The 17283-nt window shown below is 43.5% G+C and overlaps 1 protein-coding gene across 1 annotated transcript in view; it reads left to right on the top strand.

The window, feature by feature from the left end:
- The window catches only part of LOC144674677 (IQ motif and ankyrin repeat domain-containing protein 1-like), a 90504-nt gene extending 76732 nt beyond the window's left edge, over positions 1 to 13772 (top strand). The window contains exon 12 of the mRNA XM_078535921.1: positions 13320 to 13772. Within this exon, the coding sequence (XP_078392047.1) occupies positions 13320 to 13482 (163 nt within the window). The 3' untranslated portion in view covers positions 13483 to 13772. The remainder of the gene's footprint in view (positions 1 to 13319) is intronic.
- The last annotated feature ends 3511 nt before the right edge of the window (positions 13773 to 17283 follow it).

Raw genomic sequence — 17283 nt, 5'->3', positions numbered from 1 at the left:
GATAGCAAAAGCGTCTACAAGTATATAAAAGGAAAGAGAGTAGCTAAAGTGAATGTTGGTGCCTTGGAGGATGAGGCTGGGGTGTTAATAGTGGGGAATGCAGAAATGGCAGAGACGCTTAATCAATATTTTGCCTCAGTTTTCATGGTGGAGGACACTAATACCACCCCAATAGTAACAGGTAGTGCAGAGGGTATAGAGAAGGATGAATTTAGAACAATCACCATCACTAGAGAAAAAGTACTGAGCAAACTATTGGGATTAAAGGGTGACAAGTCCCCAGGACCTGATGGCCTACATCCCAGGGTCTTAAAGGAAGTGGCAGCAGAGATAGTGGATGCATTGGTCATGATATTCCAAAATTCCCTGGATTCTGGAAAGGTTCCAGTGGATTGGAAAAATGCTAATATAACACCCTTATTCAAAAAGGGGAGAGGCAGAAAGTAGGAAACTATAGACCAGTTAGTTTAACGTCTGTCATTGGGAAATTGTTGGAATCCATTATTAAGGAAGTAGTAATGGGACATTTGGAAAGTCAAAATGCAATCCATCAGAGTCAGCATGGTTTTATGAAGAGTAAATCGTGTTTGACTAATTTGCTAGAGTTCTTTGAAGATGTGATAAGCAAAGTGGATAATGGGGATCCTGTAAAAGAGTAATACACAAGATAAGATCACATGGAGTTAGGGGTAATATATTAGCTTGGATAGAGGATTAGCTAACCAACAGAAAGCAGAGAGTCGGGATAAATGGGTCTTTTTCTGGATGGCAAGCTGTAACTAGTGGGGTGCCACAGGGTTTGGTCCTTTGGCCCCAACTATTTACAATCTATATTAATGACTGGGGCTCAGGGGTAGAAGGTACAATAGCTAAATTTGCAGATGACACCAAAATAGGTGGGAAAGTAAGTTGCAAGGAAGAAATAAGAAATTTACAAATGGATATGGACAGATTAGGTGAATGGGCCAAAATTTGGCAGATGGAGTTTAATGTGGATAAATGTGAGGTTATCTATTTTGGTTAGAAGAATAAAAAGACGACATTATTTAAATGGAGAGAAACTTCAGAGTGCTTCAGTGCAGAGGGATCTGGGTGTCCTCGTGCATGAATCGCTGAAAGCTAGTCTGCAGGTACAGCAGGTAATAAGGAAGGAAAATGGAATTTTGGCATTTATTGCTAAAGGAATAGAGTATAAAAATAGGGAAGTGTTGTTGCAACTGTACAAGGCATTAGTGAGACCGCACCTGGAGCACTGTGCACAGTTTTGGTCCCCTTACTTGAGGAAGGATGTAGTTGTACTGGAGGCAGTTCAGAGGAGGTTCACTAGATTGATTCCAGAGATGTGGGGCTTGTCTTATGAGGAGAGATTGAGCAGTTTAGGCCTTTACTCGCTAGAGTTTAGAAGGATGAGAGGAGATCTAATTGAGGTATATAAAATGCTAAAGGGGATAGACAAAGTAGATGTGGAGCAGATGTTTCCCCTTCTGGGGCATTCTAGAACGAGAGGCCATAGTTTTAGGCTAAGGGGTGGTTGATTTAAATCAGAGATGAGGAGGAATTACTTTTCTCAAAGGATCGTGAATCTGTGGAATTCACTACCTCAGAGTGCAGTGGATGCCGGGACACTGAATAAATTTAAGGAGGAGATAGACAGGTTTTTAATTAGTAACAGGTGGAAAGGTTATGGGGAGAGGGCAGGAAATTGGAGTTGAGGCCAAAATGAGATCAGCCATGATCGTATTGAATGGCGGGGCAGGCTCGAGGGGCTGAATTACCTACTCCTGCTCCTAGTTCTTATGTTCTTATGAATGGGTGGGTTGTCTTATGAGGAAAGATTGGAAAAGCTAGCCTTGTATCCGCTGGAGTTTAGAAGAGTAAGAGGCAATTTGTTTGAAACTTATAAGACCCTGAGGGGTCTTGACAGGATCAATGTGGAGAGGATGTTTCCTCGTGTGGGAGAATCTCGAACTCGGGGTCACTGTTTAAAAATAAGGGGCTGCCCATTTAGGACAGAGATGAAGAGAATTTTTTTCTCTCAGAGGGTTGTGAGTTTTTGAAATTCTCTTCCCCAAAAAGCAGTGGAAGCAGAGTCTTTGAATATTTTTAAGGCAGAGATAAATAAATTCTTTGTAAACAAGGTGGCAAAAGATTACCGGGGATAGGAAGGAATATGGAGTTGAGGTTACAATCAGATCAGCCATGATATTATTGAATGGCGGAGCAGGCTCAAGGGGCAGAATGGCCTACCCCTGCTCCTAATTCATATGTTCATATCATAATTCCAAGTGTCCCTGTGCCCTCAGCTCATTTGTCTTATTCCCTAGACTCCTTGTGTTGAAGTGTATACTGCATATCACAGAATAATAATCCTTTGTTGTCTATTTTACAGCCTTGATTTTCTTGGCTTTCCTTACTCACTTACTAATTTTCTCCCCTCCATTTCCAGTTTTGCTTCTCCCCCTGCTGAATCTAGGCTCAGTTTGCTATTCCTCTGCCAAATTAGATTAAACCTTCCCCAGTAACACTAGCAAACCTCTACATGACAGTATTGGTCCCTGCCCTGTTGAGGTACAACCCTTGTACAGGTCCTACTTCCTCAGAACTGGCCCTAAAGTCCCAGGATTCTAAAGCCCTCCTTCCTGCACCATCTTTCCAGCAGCACGTTCATGTGCTCAATCCTATTTCTGTACACACTAGCGCATGACACATGGAGTAATGTGAGGATTAACTACTATCTTTGAAATCCTGCCTATTAATCTCTTTCTGAATTCCTTAAGATCTGCACTCAGCACCAGGTCCCTCTTTCTACCAGTTGTTACCTGTACAAATATGGACCACTCGACTGGTTGTTTAGTTGTTTACCACTTCCCGACCCACACAGCCCCCCACCACCCACCCATCCCCCACTTAGGGTGCTCCACAGCCGTTCAATGACACCATTGACCCTGGCGCCAGGGAGGCAACATACCATCCTGGGTTCACGTCTGCAACTGCATAATCCCCTATCAGCCCGATTCTGGAAGTCCCGTCCCGCACCAGGGCACCCACCATTTTGTGCTGGGTGGGGGAACGGGGTGGATTGTAGCTTTCAGATCTGTAGCTCACAGAGGCAGCTGCACATGTCAAAATACAGCTGCCTTCAGACAGATCCAATTCTGGATCGTGGAATCTCCAGAACATGACCCATGGGCTGATGACCTTTGAAGAAAAGGTTTAAAGCTGCCGGGGCCAGAAGAATATCTTGCCTGGAAGGTTTGCTAGTGCTTTTGGGGAGGGTTGAAACTAGTTTAGCAGGAGGATGGGAGCCTGAGCTTGGACTCAGATAGGGCAAAATCAGAAATGGTAATGGATGGCAGAAAATCAGAGAGTGAGTCTGGAAGGCAGAGGAAACAAAAGATGGAAAATAAAAGAGAGAGTTTGGCAGTGTTCAAGGATTTATACTTCAATGCAAGGGGCAGAGCAAATAAAGGCGACGAGACAGATAGAAACATGGCTGTTTGATATCAGAACTATTCCAGAAACATTTAAGTTATGAAGAGAGGTTGGATAGACTTGGGTTGTTTTCGTTGGAGCAGAGAAGACTGAGGGGTGACCAGATCGAGGTGTGCAAGATTATGAGGGGCATGGACAGGGTGGATAGGGAACAGCTGTTCCCCTTAGTTGACGGGTCAGTCACAAGGGGACATAAGTTCAAGGTGAGGGGCAGGAGGTTTAGGGGGGATGTGAGGGAAAACCTTTTTACCCAGAAGGTGGTGACATCTGGAATAAGAACAAAGAACAAAGAAAAGTACAGCACAGGAACAGGCCTTTCGGCCCTCCAAGCCTGCGCCGCTCATATTGCCCGTCAACTAAAACATTTTGCACTTCCGGGGTCCATATCCCTCTATTCCCAACCTATTCGTGTATTTGTCAAGCTGCCTCTTAAACACCACTATCGTACCCGCTTCCACCACCTCCTCTGGCAGCGAATTCCAGACACTCACTACCCTCTGCGTAAAAAACTTGCCCCGCACATCTCCTCTATAGTTTTCTCCTCTCACCTTAAATCTATGTCCCCTAGTAATTGACTCTTCCACCCTGGAAAAAGCTTCTGACTATCTACTCTGTCCATGCCACTCATAATTTTGTAAACTTCTATCAAGTCGTCCCTCAATCTCCATCACTCTAGTGAGAACAATCCGAGTTTCTCCAACCTCTCCTCATAGCTAATAACCTCCAGACCAGGCAGCATCCTGGTAAACCTCCTCTACACCCTCTCCAACGCCTCCACATCCTTCTGGTAATGTGGTGACCAGAATTGCACGCAATATTCCAAGTGTGGCCTAACCAAGGTTCTATACAGCTGCAGCATGACTTCCCAGCTTTTATACTCAATACCCCTGCCAATGAAGGCAAGCATGCCATATGCCTTCCTGACTACCTTATCCACCTGCGTTGCCATTTTCAGTGACCTGTAGGCCTGTACACCCAGATCCCTCTGCCCGTCGATGCACTTAAGGGTTCTGCCATTTACTGTATAATTCCTGCCTGTATTAGACCTTCCAAAATGCATTACCTCGCATTTGTCCGGATTAAGCTCCATCTGACATTTCTCCGCCCAAGTCTCCAAACGATCTATATCCCATTGTATACTTTGACAATCCTCTTCACTATCTGCAACTCCTCCAACCTTAGTGTTGTCTGCAAACTTACTAATTAGCCCAATTACATTTTCCTCCAAATCATTTATGTATACCACAAACAGCAAAGTTCCCAGCACTGATCCCTGCGGAACTCCACTAGTCACAGCTCTCCATTCAGAAAAGCACCCTTCCACTGCTACCCACTGTCTTCTATAACCAAGCCAATTCTGTATCCATCCTGCCAGCTCACCGCTGATCCCATGCGACTTTACCTTCTGTACCAGTCTGCCATGAGGGACCTTGTCAAAGGCCTTACTGAAATCCATGTAGATAACATCCACTGCCCTTCCATCGTCGATCATCTTTGTCACTTCCTCGAACAACTTGATCAAGTTAGTGAGACACGACCTCCCCTTCACAAAACCATGCTGCCTCTCACTAATTTGCCCATCTGCTTCCAAACGGTAGTAAATCCTGTCACGAAGAATCTTCCCCAATAATTTCCCTAACACTGACGTAAGGCTCACCGGCCTGTAATTTCCTGGATTATCCCTGCTACCCTTCTTAAACAATGGAACAACATTGGCCATTCTCCAGTCCTCTGGGACCTCACCCGTAGCCAGTGAGGATACAAAGATTTCTGTCAAGGCCCCAGAAATCTCCTCTTTTGCCTCCCTCAGTACTCTGGGGTAGATCCCATCTGGCCCTGGGGACTTATCCACCTTAATATACTCCAAGACGCCTAACACCTCTTTTTTGATCTCAACATGATCCAGGCTATCTACACACTCTTCCCTAGACAAATCGACTGCTAAGTCCTTCTCTTTGGTGAATACTGACGAGAAGTATTGATTTAGTATCTCTCCATAAGACCATAAGACATAGGAGCAGAAATTAGGCCATTCGGCACATTGAGTCTGCTCCGCCATTCAATCATGGCTGATAAGTTTCTCAACCCCATTCTCCCGCCTTCTCCCCGTAACCTTTGATCCCCTTACCAATCAAGAACCTATCTATCTCGGTCTTAAATACACTCAATGACTTGGCCTCCACAGCCTTCTGTGGCAATGAGTTCCATAGATTCACCACTCTCTGGCTAAAGAAGTTTCTCCTAAAGGTCTTCCCTTAACTCTGAGGCTGTGCCCTCGGGTCCTAGTCTTTCCTACTAATGGAAACATCTTCCCCACGTCCAGTCTATCCAGGCCTTTCAGTATTCTGTAAGTTTCAATCAGATCCCCCCTCATCCTTCTAAACTCCATCGAGTATAGACCCAGAGTCCTCAAACGTTCCTCATGTGTTAAGCCTTTCATTCCTGGGATTGTTCTTGTGAACCTCCTCTGGAACCTCTCCAGGGCCAGCACATCCTTCCTGAGATACGGGGCCCAAAATTGCTCACAATATTCTAAATGTGGTCTGACCAGAGCCTTATAAAGCCTCAGCAGCACATCGCTGCTTTTATATTCTAGTCCTCTCAAAATAAATGCCAACATTGCATTTGCCTTCCTAACTACCGACTCAACCTGCAAGTTAACCTTAAGAGAATCCTGGATTAGGACTCCCAAGTCCCTTTGCACTCCAGATTTCTGAATTCTCTCCCCATTTAGAAAATAGTCTATGCCTCTATTTTTCCTACCAAAGTGCATGACCTCACTCTTCCCCACATTGTATTCCATCTGCCACTTCTTTGCCCATTCTCCTAACCTGTCCAAATCCTTCTGCAGCCTCGCTGCCTCCTCAATACTACCTGTCCCTCCACCTATCTTTGTATCATCTGCAAATTTAGCAAGGATGCCCTCAGTTCCTTCATCTAGATCATTAATGTATTAAGTGAAAAGTTGTGGTCCCAACACTGACCCCTGCGGAACTCCACTAGTCACCAGCTGCCATCCTGAGAAGGACCCCCTTATCCCAACTCTCTGCCTCCTGCCAGACAGCCAACCTTCTATCCATGCTAGTACCTTGCCTCTAACACCATAGGCTCTTATCTTACTGAGCAGCCTCCTGTGCGGCACCTTGTCAAAGGCCTTCTGGAAGTCCAAGTAGATAACATCCATTGGCTCTCCTTTGTCTAACCTACTCGTTACCTCCTCAAATAATTCTAACAAATTTGTCAGGCATGACGTCCCCTTGGTGAAACCATGCTGACTTTGCCCGATTTTACCATGCACTTCCAAGTATTCTGAAATCTCATCCTTAATAATGGACTCTAAAATCTTACCAACGACCGAGGTCAGGCTAATCGGCCTGTAATTTTCCGTCTTTTGCCTCACTCCCTTCTTAAACAGGAGGGTTACATTAGCGATTTTCCAGTCCTCTGGAACCCGCCCTGACTCCAGTGATTCCTGAAAGATCACCACAAACGCCTCCACTAACTCTTCAGCTATCTCCTTCAGAACTCTGGGGTGTAATCCATCTGGTCCAGGTGATTTATCCACCTTCAGACCTTTCAGTTTTCCTAGCACCTTCTACTTGGTAATGGCCACTATACTCACCTCTGCCCCCCCGACTCTCTTGAACTTTGGGGATGTTACTCGTGTCTTCCTCTGTGAAGACTGACGCAAAGTACCTATTCACTTCCTCCGCCATTTCTTTGTTCCCCATTACTACTTCTCCAGCGTCATTTTCCAACGGCCCAATGTCCACTTTTGCCTCTCTCTTACCCTTTATATATCTAAAAAAAACTCTTGCAATCTTCTTTTATATTACTGGCTAGTTTACCCACATATTTAATCTTCTCCCTCCTTATTTCTTTTTTAGTTGTCCTCTGTTGGTCTTTGTAGGCTTCCCAATCCCCTGGTTTCCCACTGCTCTTCGCCGCATTGTATGCTTTCTCTTTAGTTTTTATGCTGTCTCTGACTTCCCTTGTCAGCCATGGTTGCCTCATCCTCCCTTTAGTATGCTTCTTCTTCCTATGGATGAATTTTTGCTATGTCTCCCAAATTACTCCCAGAAACTCCTGCCATTGCTGTTCCACTGTCTTTCCTGCTAGGCTCATCTCCCAGTCAATTTTGGCCAGCTCCTCCCTCATGCCTCTCTAGTTGCCTTTATTCAACTGTAATACCGTTACATCTGATTCCAGCTTTTTCCTCTCAAATTTCAGGGTAAATTCTATCAAATTCTATCTCCCATTTCTTCTGGCTCCACACACAGATTCCCACCTCTGTCCCTGAGTGGGCCTACCCTTTCGCTAGCTACCCTCTTGCTTTTTACATTTGTATAAAATGCCTTGGGATTTTCCTTAATCCTGGTTGCCAATGATTTTTCATGACCCCTTTTAGCCCTCCTGACTCCTTGCTTAAGTTTCTTCCTACTTTCTTTGTATTCTCCACGGGTTTCATCTGTTCCCAGCCTTCTAGCCCTTACGAATGCTTCCCTTTTCTTTTTGACTAATCTCACACTATCCTTCGTTATCCAAGGTCCCTGAAACTTGCCATGCTTATCCTTCATCCTAGCAAGAACATGCCGGTCCTGAATTCTTATCAACTGACGTTTGAAAGCCCCCCACATGTCAGTTGTTGATTTGCCCTCAAACATCCGCCTCCAGTCTAGATTCCTCAGTTCCTGCCTAATATTGTTATAATTAGCCTTCCCCCAATTCAGCACCTTACCCAAGGACTCCTGTTATCCTTATCCACCAGTACCTTGAAACTTACTGAATTATGGTCACTTTTCCCGAAATGCTCTCCTACTGAAACTTCGACTACCTGGCCGGGTTCATTCCCTAATACCAGGCCCAGTATTCCCCCTTCCCTAGTTGGACTATCTACATATTGTCTCAGGAAGCCCTCCTGGATGCACCTTACAAATTCTGCACTATCCAAACCCCTAGTACTAAGTGATTCCCAGTCAATATAGGGAAAGTTAAAATCACCCACCACAACAACCCTATTGCTTTTACATCTTTCCAAAATCTGCCTACATAACTGCTCCTCAATCTCCCACCAGCAATTGGGAGGCCTATAGTAAATCCTCAACATTGTGACTGCACCCTTCGTATTCCAGAGCTCTACCCATATTGCCTCGCTGCATGAGCCCAATGAGGTGTCCTCCTGTCGTACAGCTGTGATATTCTCCTTAACCAGCAGTGCAACTCCCCCACCTCTTCTCCATCCCTCTCTATCCTGCCTGAAACATCTAAATCGTGGAACGTTTATCTGCCAATCATGTCCATCCTTCAACCAAGTCTCTGTAATAGCAATAACATCATAGTCCCAAGTACTAATCCAAGCTCTAAGCTCATCTGCCTTGCTTGTTATACTTCTCGCATTGAAACAAATGCATTTCAGACCCCCAGTCTCACTGTGTTCAGTAATTTCTCCCTGCCTGCCCTTCCTCTTAGTCCTACTGGCCATATTCACTGGTTCCCAATCCTTTATTTCACCTGCTGACCTATTGCTCTGGTTCCCATCCCCCTGCCATACTTGTTTAAACCCTCCCGAGTGACACTAGCAAACCTCGCAGCCAGGATATGCACTGCCTAGGAGGGTGGTGGAGGCGGTTGCCTCACACCCTTTAAAAAGTACCTGGATGAGCACTTGGCACATCATAACATTCAAGGTTATGGGCCAAGTGCTGGTAAATGGGATTAGGTAGGTAGGTCAGGTGTTTCTCACGTGTCGGTGCAGACTCAGTGGGCTGAAGGGCCTCTTCTGCACTGTGATTCTGTGATTGTGTGAAACATGGCTACAAGGGGGACAGGAATAGCTCAGGGTTTTCAGATGAGATAGAGAGGGGGATGAAAAGGGAGGGAGACGGGGAGTTTTGGTTAGAGAAGCAATGACAGCTGTGGAGGGATTGATATGTTAGAAGGATCATCAATTGAGGCCACATGGATTGAGTTTCGGACAGTCGCACAGTCACACTACTGGGAGTGTACTACAGACCCCCAAACAGCCAGAGGGGGAGAGAAGAGCAAATACATTGGCAAATCTCTGAAAAGTGCAAAAACGGTAGGGCAGCAATAGGAACGGATTTTAACTACCCCAATATTAACTGGGATAGTTTTAGTGTGAAAGGAATGGAGGGAACAGAATTTTTAAGGTGCATTCAGAACTTTTTTGGCCAGTATGTAGCAAGTCCAACCATAGAGGGCACGGTGCTGAATTTAATTTTAGGAAATGAAGTTGGGCATGTGGAAGGAGCGACAGTGGGGGAGCATTTTGTTGGAAGTGATCATAATTCAGTTAGTTTTAATATGACTATGGAAAAGGACAAACAGAACAGGAGTTGGAGTTCTAAATTGGGTTAAGGCCAATTTTACTAAGCTGATGAATGATTCAGCAGATGTGGACTGGAAACTACTTGAAGGTAAATCAGTGTCTGAGCAGTGGGAGGCATTCAAAGGGAAGATTCAACGGGTTCAGAGTTAACATGATCCCATAAAGAAAAAGGCTGGGATGGCCAAATCAAGATAGAGGAAGTATACAGGGGATTAGCATCCTTGAAAGTGGATAAATCACTAGGGCCGGATGAAATGTACCCCAGGCTGTTCAAAGAAGCCAGGGCGGAAATAGTGGAGGGTCTGACCATCATTTTCCAATCCTCACTGGATACGGGTGAGGTGCCGGAGGATTGGAGGTCTGCTAATGTTGTACCTTTGTTTAAAAGGGGAGCGAGGGATGGACTGAATAATTACAGGCCAGTCAATCTGACCTCGGTAGCGGGCAAATTATTGGAATCAATTCTGAGGGACAGGATAAACTGTCACTTAGAAAAGTGGATTAATCAAGGACAGTCAGCGTGGATTTATTAAGGGAAGGCCATGTCTGACAAATTTGATTGAATTTTTTGGGTTAGGTCCCCTGCTTTTTGTGGTATATGTTAATGATTTAGATGTAAATGTAGGGAGAATGATCAAGAAGTTTGCAGGTGACACAAAAATTACCTGCATGGTAGATAGTGAGGTGGATTGCTGTAGACTGCAGGAAGATATCAATGGACTGGTCAGGTGGGCAGAAAAGTGGCAAATGGAATTCAACCCAAAGGATTGGGAATTTCTTAGGAACCTGCGCGGATGACTAAAAAGCTAATAAAGAGGGAGAAAATTGATTATGAAACCAATCTGGCAAGAAATATAAAGCTCCTATGGGTATATAAAAAGGAGAGTAGCTAAAGTGAGTTTGGGACCCTTGGAGGATGTGACTGGAGAATTAATAACGGGGAACAGGGAAATGGCAGATAACTTAACCCAATATTTTGCATTGGTCTTCACAGTGGAGACACTATAAACATTCCAAAGATATCAGATAAACAAGGAGCTAATGGGAGGAAAGATCTTGTAACAGCTTCTATCATGAGGGACAAAGTATTTGACAAGCTAATGGGGCTAAAAGCAGACAAGTCACCAGGATCTAATGGCCTGCATCCAAGGGTTTTAAAGGAAGTGGCTGCAGGGGTAGTGAGGACATTGGTCTAAATATTCCAGAACTCACTGGATTCCAGGAAAGTCCCAGCAGATTGGAAAACTGCTAATGTGATGCCCCTGTTCAAGAAGGGAGGGGGACAAAAAGCAGGAAACTAGAGGCCAGTCAGGCTGTCATTGGGAAAATGCTAGAGTCCATTATTAAGGAAGAAATAGGACATTTAGAAAAGCTTAACACAGTCACAGAGAGACAACATGGTTTTGTGAAAGGGAAATCATGTTTGACAAATACGCTAGAGTTCTTTGAGGATATAACAAGCAGAGTTGATAAAGGAGAACTGGTAGATGTAGTGTAATTAGATTTCCAGAAGGTATTTGATAAGGTGCCACATAAAAGGTTATTGTATAAGATAGGAGCTCATGGTATTAGGGGTAATGTATTAGTATGGGTTGAGGATTGGTTGAGACACAGAAGACAGAGAGTCAGGATCAATGGATCTTTTTCAGGTTGGAAAAACGTAACTAGTGAAGTGCCAAAAGGATCAGTCCTAGGGCCTCAATTATTTACTATCTATATTAATGACTTGGAGAAGGGGGCAGAGTGTAATGCATCCAAATTTGCCGATGATACAAAAATAAGTGGGAGGGCATGTTGTGATGAGGACATGTTGTGATGAGGGCATGTTGTGATGAGGGCATGTTGTGATGAGGGCATGTTGTGATGAGGACATAATGAATCTGCAAGGGGGTATTGACAGGTTGAATAACTGGGCAAAAACTTGGCAGATGGAGTTTAATGTAGGAAAGTGTGAGATCGTGCACTTTGCTAGGAAGAATCAAAAGGCAGACTATTATTTAAATTGAGAGACTCCAAAAAGTACAACACAGAGAACATGGTTACCATCCACCTGCCATAACAGTTGGTCCCTGGTTTAATTGATTATAATGTGTTTTCACAATGAGAGATGTGAGATTCCACAAGGATGAGGGTTGAGTATTTGTCCTGTAGCTAATGTTGGAAATTTGCAGAACTGGAGCCAACTTGTGAATCTTGTGACCTGTAACAACCATATTTTGGTTCAGCAAGGTCCACTTTTAAATAAGCAAAAGGTGAGGTTTGATTTAAACAGTTTATGATCTCTTTCATGTCTTAGGGACATGACAGTACCCTTTTGGATAGGCCCAGGGACCCCTCTGGGAATGGTAGGGGTAGATATGATCGTGCATAAAAAGAGGATAAGCTCTGTGGAACTGTCAAGCTTTTGAAGTATTTAAATCTTCTGCCTTTTGAATTAATAAAAGTTTGCTGTTTTTTAAAAAAAAATCAGTGCTTGCTATTTCACTTTTTCTGTTGGCATAAGCTTGAGGGCTATTTTAAGATTAGTGCTGCATGATTGATTCCAGAACCTCTCATTATCACAGAGCATGCCTATCAGTTCACAGTTTGATTGGCAGCTCCAAGTCATTAATGTGGGACTATGAATATAGATGTGTGTTTACATGAAGTGTTAAACACTTGAATGAAATGTTTGATTTTCTATGGGATTAAGTAGCTGAAAGAATTTAAATGCATTGAATGGGTTTCTATCATTGAAAATGCTTTTTTGATAGTGAAGTCATCAGTAGATATTTAAAACTTTATTTTATTTTATCTTAGCCTGGACCCTGAGGTCTGCCCATGGTGGATACTGGGTGAGTTGGCATGGAGGGTATAAGGGCAAAGGGTAGTGACATGAGTTGAAACTAAGTAGGCATAGCGATATAAAAGGCCATGGGGTTTGGGTGGAGGTTCATAGGTTGGCATCAGGACTATCAAGGACCATGGTGGGTAGGCAGAGTGGCATAGGTTGGGAGTGTATGAAGGGCCATGAGGGCGTGTGAAGGACATGAGCTGGCATGGATGGGGCATGGGGAGTGTGTGGGGTTGAAAGGTGTGAAGGGCACTTTCTCCCAAATCAGGCTTGTAGAGTCAGGAATTTACCCAACTCTGTTCTCCTGACTCAAGGGCAAAAATTGAGCATGATACCACAGCTGGTGCCTTACTAGTTTTTTAAAACCTAAGTTTAGCTGAACTTCTTTGCTTTTGTATTTTATACCTCTGTTTATAAAGCAAAGGACCCTGTTTGCCTTTTCAACAGCCTTCTCATCTTGTCCTGTCACCATACACCCCCAGGTCTCTCTGTTCCTGCACCATCTTTAAAATAGTACCATTTATCGCTTCTTTGACTTACTGTCTGTTTCACTGATTATATTTCTGTGAAGCACCCTGAAATATTTTGTTAATAGGAAAGGTATTTTATAAATGTACTTGTTGTTTGTGTCCTTTGTCATGCTAGGTTCCTGTCATTGATTCGACCTGGAGATGGGCCAGAATATTCCCGCAATGAATTCTCTCCAACAAGAACAGAGAAATTCCAACTGGTCTTGATAACCAAACTGCAGAATCTTCCAGAAGAACTGCTCAACATCTTCTACCCAATTGAAATCATCATCAAGTAACCAAGACATTGAAGAGGGAACTGAATGCCATATCTCAGAAGAGGCTGAATATGATCAGGATGTTTCTCAGCACTAAATTCTACATTTACTGACCTGGTATTCTTGTTTATTAAAGTGGTTCTCAGTTAATAACTTAAAAGGATAAAAAAAAACATTGCAGCAACAATCTATAGAAAGAGAACCAGAACAAGTCACTAGATTTTGAATTTTTCTATCTGTTTTACAAAGCATCTCAGATTTTCATGGAATAGATTGTGATATCAGTCTGAGTTGTAATTTAAGGCAAAATAAAAGCTGGAAGGAATTCCCTCCCTAAACATCTCCACCTCTCTACCTTGTTTCATTCCTTTAAGATATTCCTAAACCAAGCTTTGATAAAACGTTTGGCCATCTGCCCTAATATCACCTTATGTGGCTTGGGGCCAAGTTTTATTTGCTAACGCTCCTATGAAATGCCTTGGCATGTTCTACTAGGTTAAAGGACTATACAAATGCAAATTGTTATTGTTGCCATGATACGCCTACCAGATCATCTTCAATCCTTCATCTGCATGTTCTGGGATCATTATCCACTCCCCAGCAGTCCTGTTCACACAGGGCCTTACCAAGGATCTGCTTTGAGAATCAACAATCTGGAACAGTTTGGGAGGTTTCTCCAAAATACAGAATGGGTTAGTTTGAAAAGCGTTGGTTCCTCTCCGATGAAGCTAGGTTCTTTCACCTTAACCCCTATCCAACAAGAAACTAGCTCTGCGACCAAGGCATAATGAACCCAATTCGCATCTGTAAGCACACAGCTATCACTAAAATAGATCAGGTGGTTATTATCATATTGCTGCTTGTAGGAGCTTGCTCTGGGCAAATTGACTGCTGGATTTCCTACATTACAACAGTGACTACATCAAAAGTAAAGCACTTCAGAGCGCCTCATGGTGGTGTAAGTTGCTGCATGAATGTAAGTTTTCTTTTGTGAACAGCTCCTGTGTTAGGATAGTGGCTGAAAGATCCAATAATACTGCTTCTGAATGGACAGACACACTCGAGAGCTTAATGCTATAAAGGTTGGGTACTAATCCACAAACAGCAGCTGTTTCAATACAGGGTTTGATCTGTTCTGAGGATAGTGAAGCTCAGGGCTGTAATTTAACCAATATGTGTAAATCCATCTCACAGTCGAACCTCACTCTGCCAACAGTTTGCATTCTGCATGACTTGAGTTTCAGTGACATCTGTTCCATGTTTCCTGTCCTTCTGAGCACACACAGTTGCACTCCCTCTATGGCAATTATATTCCTTACTTAGCTAAGGGGACCAAAACTGTACACAATACTCCAGGTGAGGTCTCACCAAGGATGTCTACAACTGCAGCAAGACATCTTTACTCCTGTACTCCAATCCCCTCATGATGAAGGTCAACATACTATTTGCCTTCCTAATTGCTTGCTGCACCTACATGCTAATTTTTAGGGACTCACAAACAAGGACACCCAGGTCCCTTTGGAAACCTGCACTTCCCAACCTCTCACCATTTTAGAAATACTTTGCCTTTCTGTTTTTTCAACCAAAGTGAATAACTTCACACTTATTCGCATTATATTCCATCTGCCATGTTCTAGCCCACTCACTTGTCCTGTCCAAGTCCTCTTGAAGCCGCCTTGCATCCCCTTCACAACTCACATTCCCACCCAGCTTGGTGTCATCAGCAAATTCGGAACTATTACATTTGGTCCCCAATCCAAATCATTGATATAGATTATGAACAGTGACCCCAGCACTGATCCTTGTGGTACTCCACTTGTAACAGCCTGCCATCCAGACAATGATCCATTTATTTGTACTCTCTGCTTTCTGTCTGTTAACCAATTTTCAATCCATGCCAATAAAACACCCCCAATCCCATGTGCTCTAATTTTATTTACTAGCCTCCTGTGTGGAATTTTATCAAAAGCCTTCTGAAAATCCAAATACACCACATCCACTGGTTCCCCTTTATCAATGCTGCAGGTAACATCCTCAAACATGATTTATCTTTCATAACTCCATTTTTGCTCTACCCAATTTTACCATTCTTTTCCAAATGTCCAATTATCACACCCTTTATAATAGATTCTAACATCTTCCCTACTACTGATGCCAAACTAAGGGGTCTGTACTTCTCTGTTTTGTCTTTCCCTCCCTTCTTAAATATTGGGGTTACATTTTCTACTTTTCAGTCTGCAGGAAACTTTCCAGAATCTAAAGAATTCTGAAAGATGACCACCAATGGATCCATTATCTCCATAGCCACCTCCTTCAACACTCTAGGATTAGGCTTATCTGGTCTCTGGTCCATGGGGATTTATCGACCTTCAATTCAATTAACTTTTCAAATACTACCTCTTTATTAATACTAATTTCTTTTAGCTCCTCAGCTGCCTAGGTATTTCTGGGAGATTTTCTGTATAAGCTCCTGTAAAGGCTGTCGTAGAGTAACTTTAGTTTTTCCACCATTTCCCAATTCTCCATTATAAATTCTCCCATCCTCACCTGTAATGGACCCACATTTGTCCGAGCTAATCTTTTCCTTTTCACATACCTAAAGAAGCCTTTACAGTCGGCCTTTATGTTCCTCGCTAGTTTGCATTCATATTCTCTTTTCCCTTTCTTAATCAGATTCTTAGTCCCCCTTTGCCGGATTCTAAATTGCTCCCAATCCTCGGGCTTACCACTTTTTCTGGCATCCTTATAAGTCACTTCCTTTGACTTAATGCAATTTTTAACTTCTTTTGTAAATCACAGTGGATTTTCCTTTCCCTCTGGATGTTTGTGCCATAGAAGAATGTCTATCGGTTGTAGACCGTGTAGTATTTCTTTAAGTAAGACCATAAGACCATAAGACATAGGAGCAGAAATTAGGCCATTCGGCTCATCGAGTCTGCTCCACCATTCAATCATGGCTGATAAGTTTCTCAACCCCATTCTCCCGCCTTCTCCCCGTAACCTTTGATCCCCTTACCAATCAGGAACTTATCTATCTCAGTCTTAAATACACTCAATGACCTGGCCTCCACAGCCTTCTGTGGCAATGAATTCCATAGATTCACCACTCTCTGGCTAAAAAAGTTTCTCCTCATCTCTGTTCTAAAAGGTCTTCCCTTTGCTGTGAGGTTGTGCCCTTGGGTCCTAGTCTCTCCTACTAATGGAAACATCTTCCCCACGTCCACACTATCCAGGCCAAATACTAGTCATTGCCTGTCTACCGTCAAGTCTTTCAGTGTATTTTCCCAACACACCATAGCCCCCACTTGCCTCTCACAGCTTCATAGTTTCCTTTGTTCAGATTTAAGGTCCTAGGGCAAGATTGTCGGGTTGTTGGGCGGGTGCCAGCCAACATGAAACGTGTGCTAAGACCCTCAGCGCTGCTGGGGTGGGGTTGGGAGGTGCGCGGACACTGAAGTCTGGGCCTGCGCAGGAGAGCGTGCACTGACAGCTCCCTGAGGGCTGGGACCTGCCTCCGGGAGCTGAGCAAAAATAAAGATTTTTAAAATCTGAAAAAAAATGTCCCGACGTGAGACTAACTCACAACAACATGAACAGAATAAAAATTCTGCCCAGAAATTTATATTTATTTTTTATTTAATTGTGGAAACCTCATCCCGCCTGTGGACGAGGTTTGCTAAAAAATGAAAAGGCCACCTGCAGATTCGCCTGCCTGCTAACCGTAAGGTTGTCAGGCAGCAAAAAATATATATGTTTAAATTAATTGATTAAGAGCCTTAACGGGCCTCTTAATTGTCGGCCAGCACACTGCCGACTCTTGTG

Source organism: Cetorhinus maximus, chromosome 3, assembly GCF_964194155.1.
Source record: "Cetorhinus maximus chromosome 3, sCetMax3.hap1.1, whole genome shotgun sequence".
Classification (NCBI taxonomy): Eukaryota; Metazoa; Chordata; class Chondrichthyes; order Lamniformes; family Cetorhinidae; genus Cetorhinus; species Cetorhinus maximus.
The sequence above is the reverse complement of the archived record's forward strand: the minus strand, read 5'-3'. Positions and strand labels throughout refer to the sequence as shown.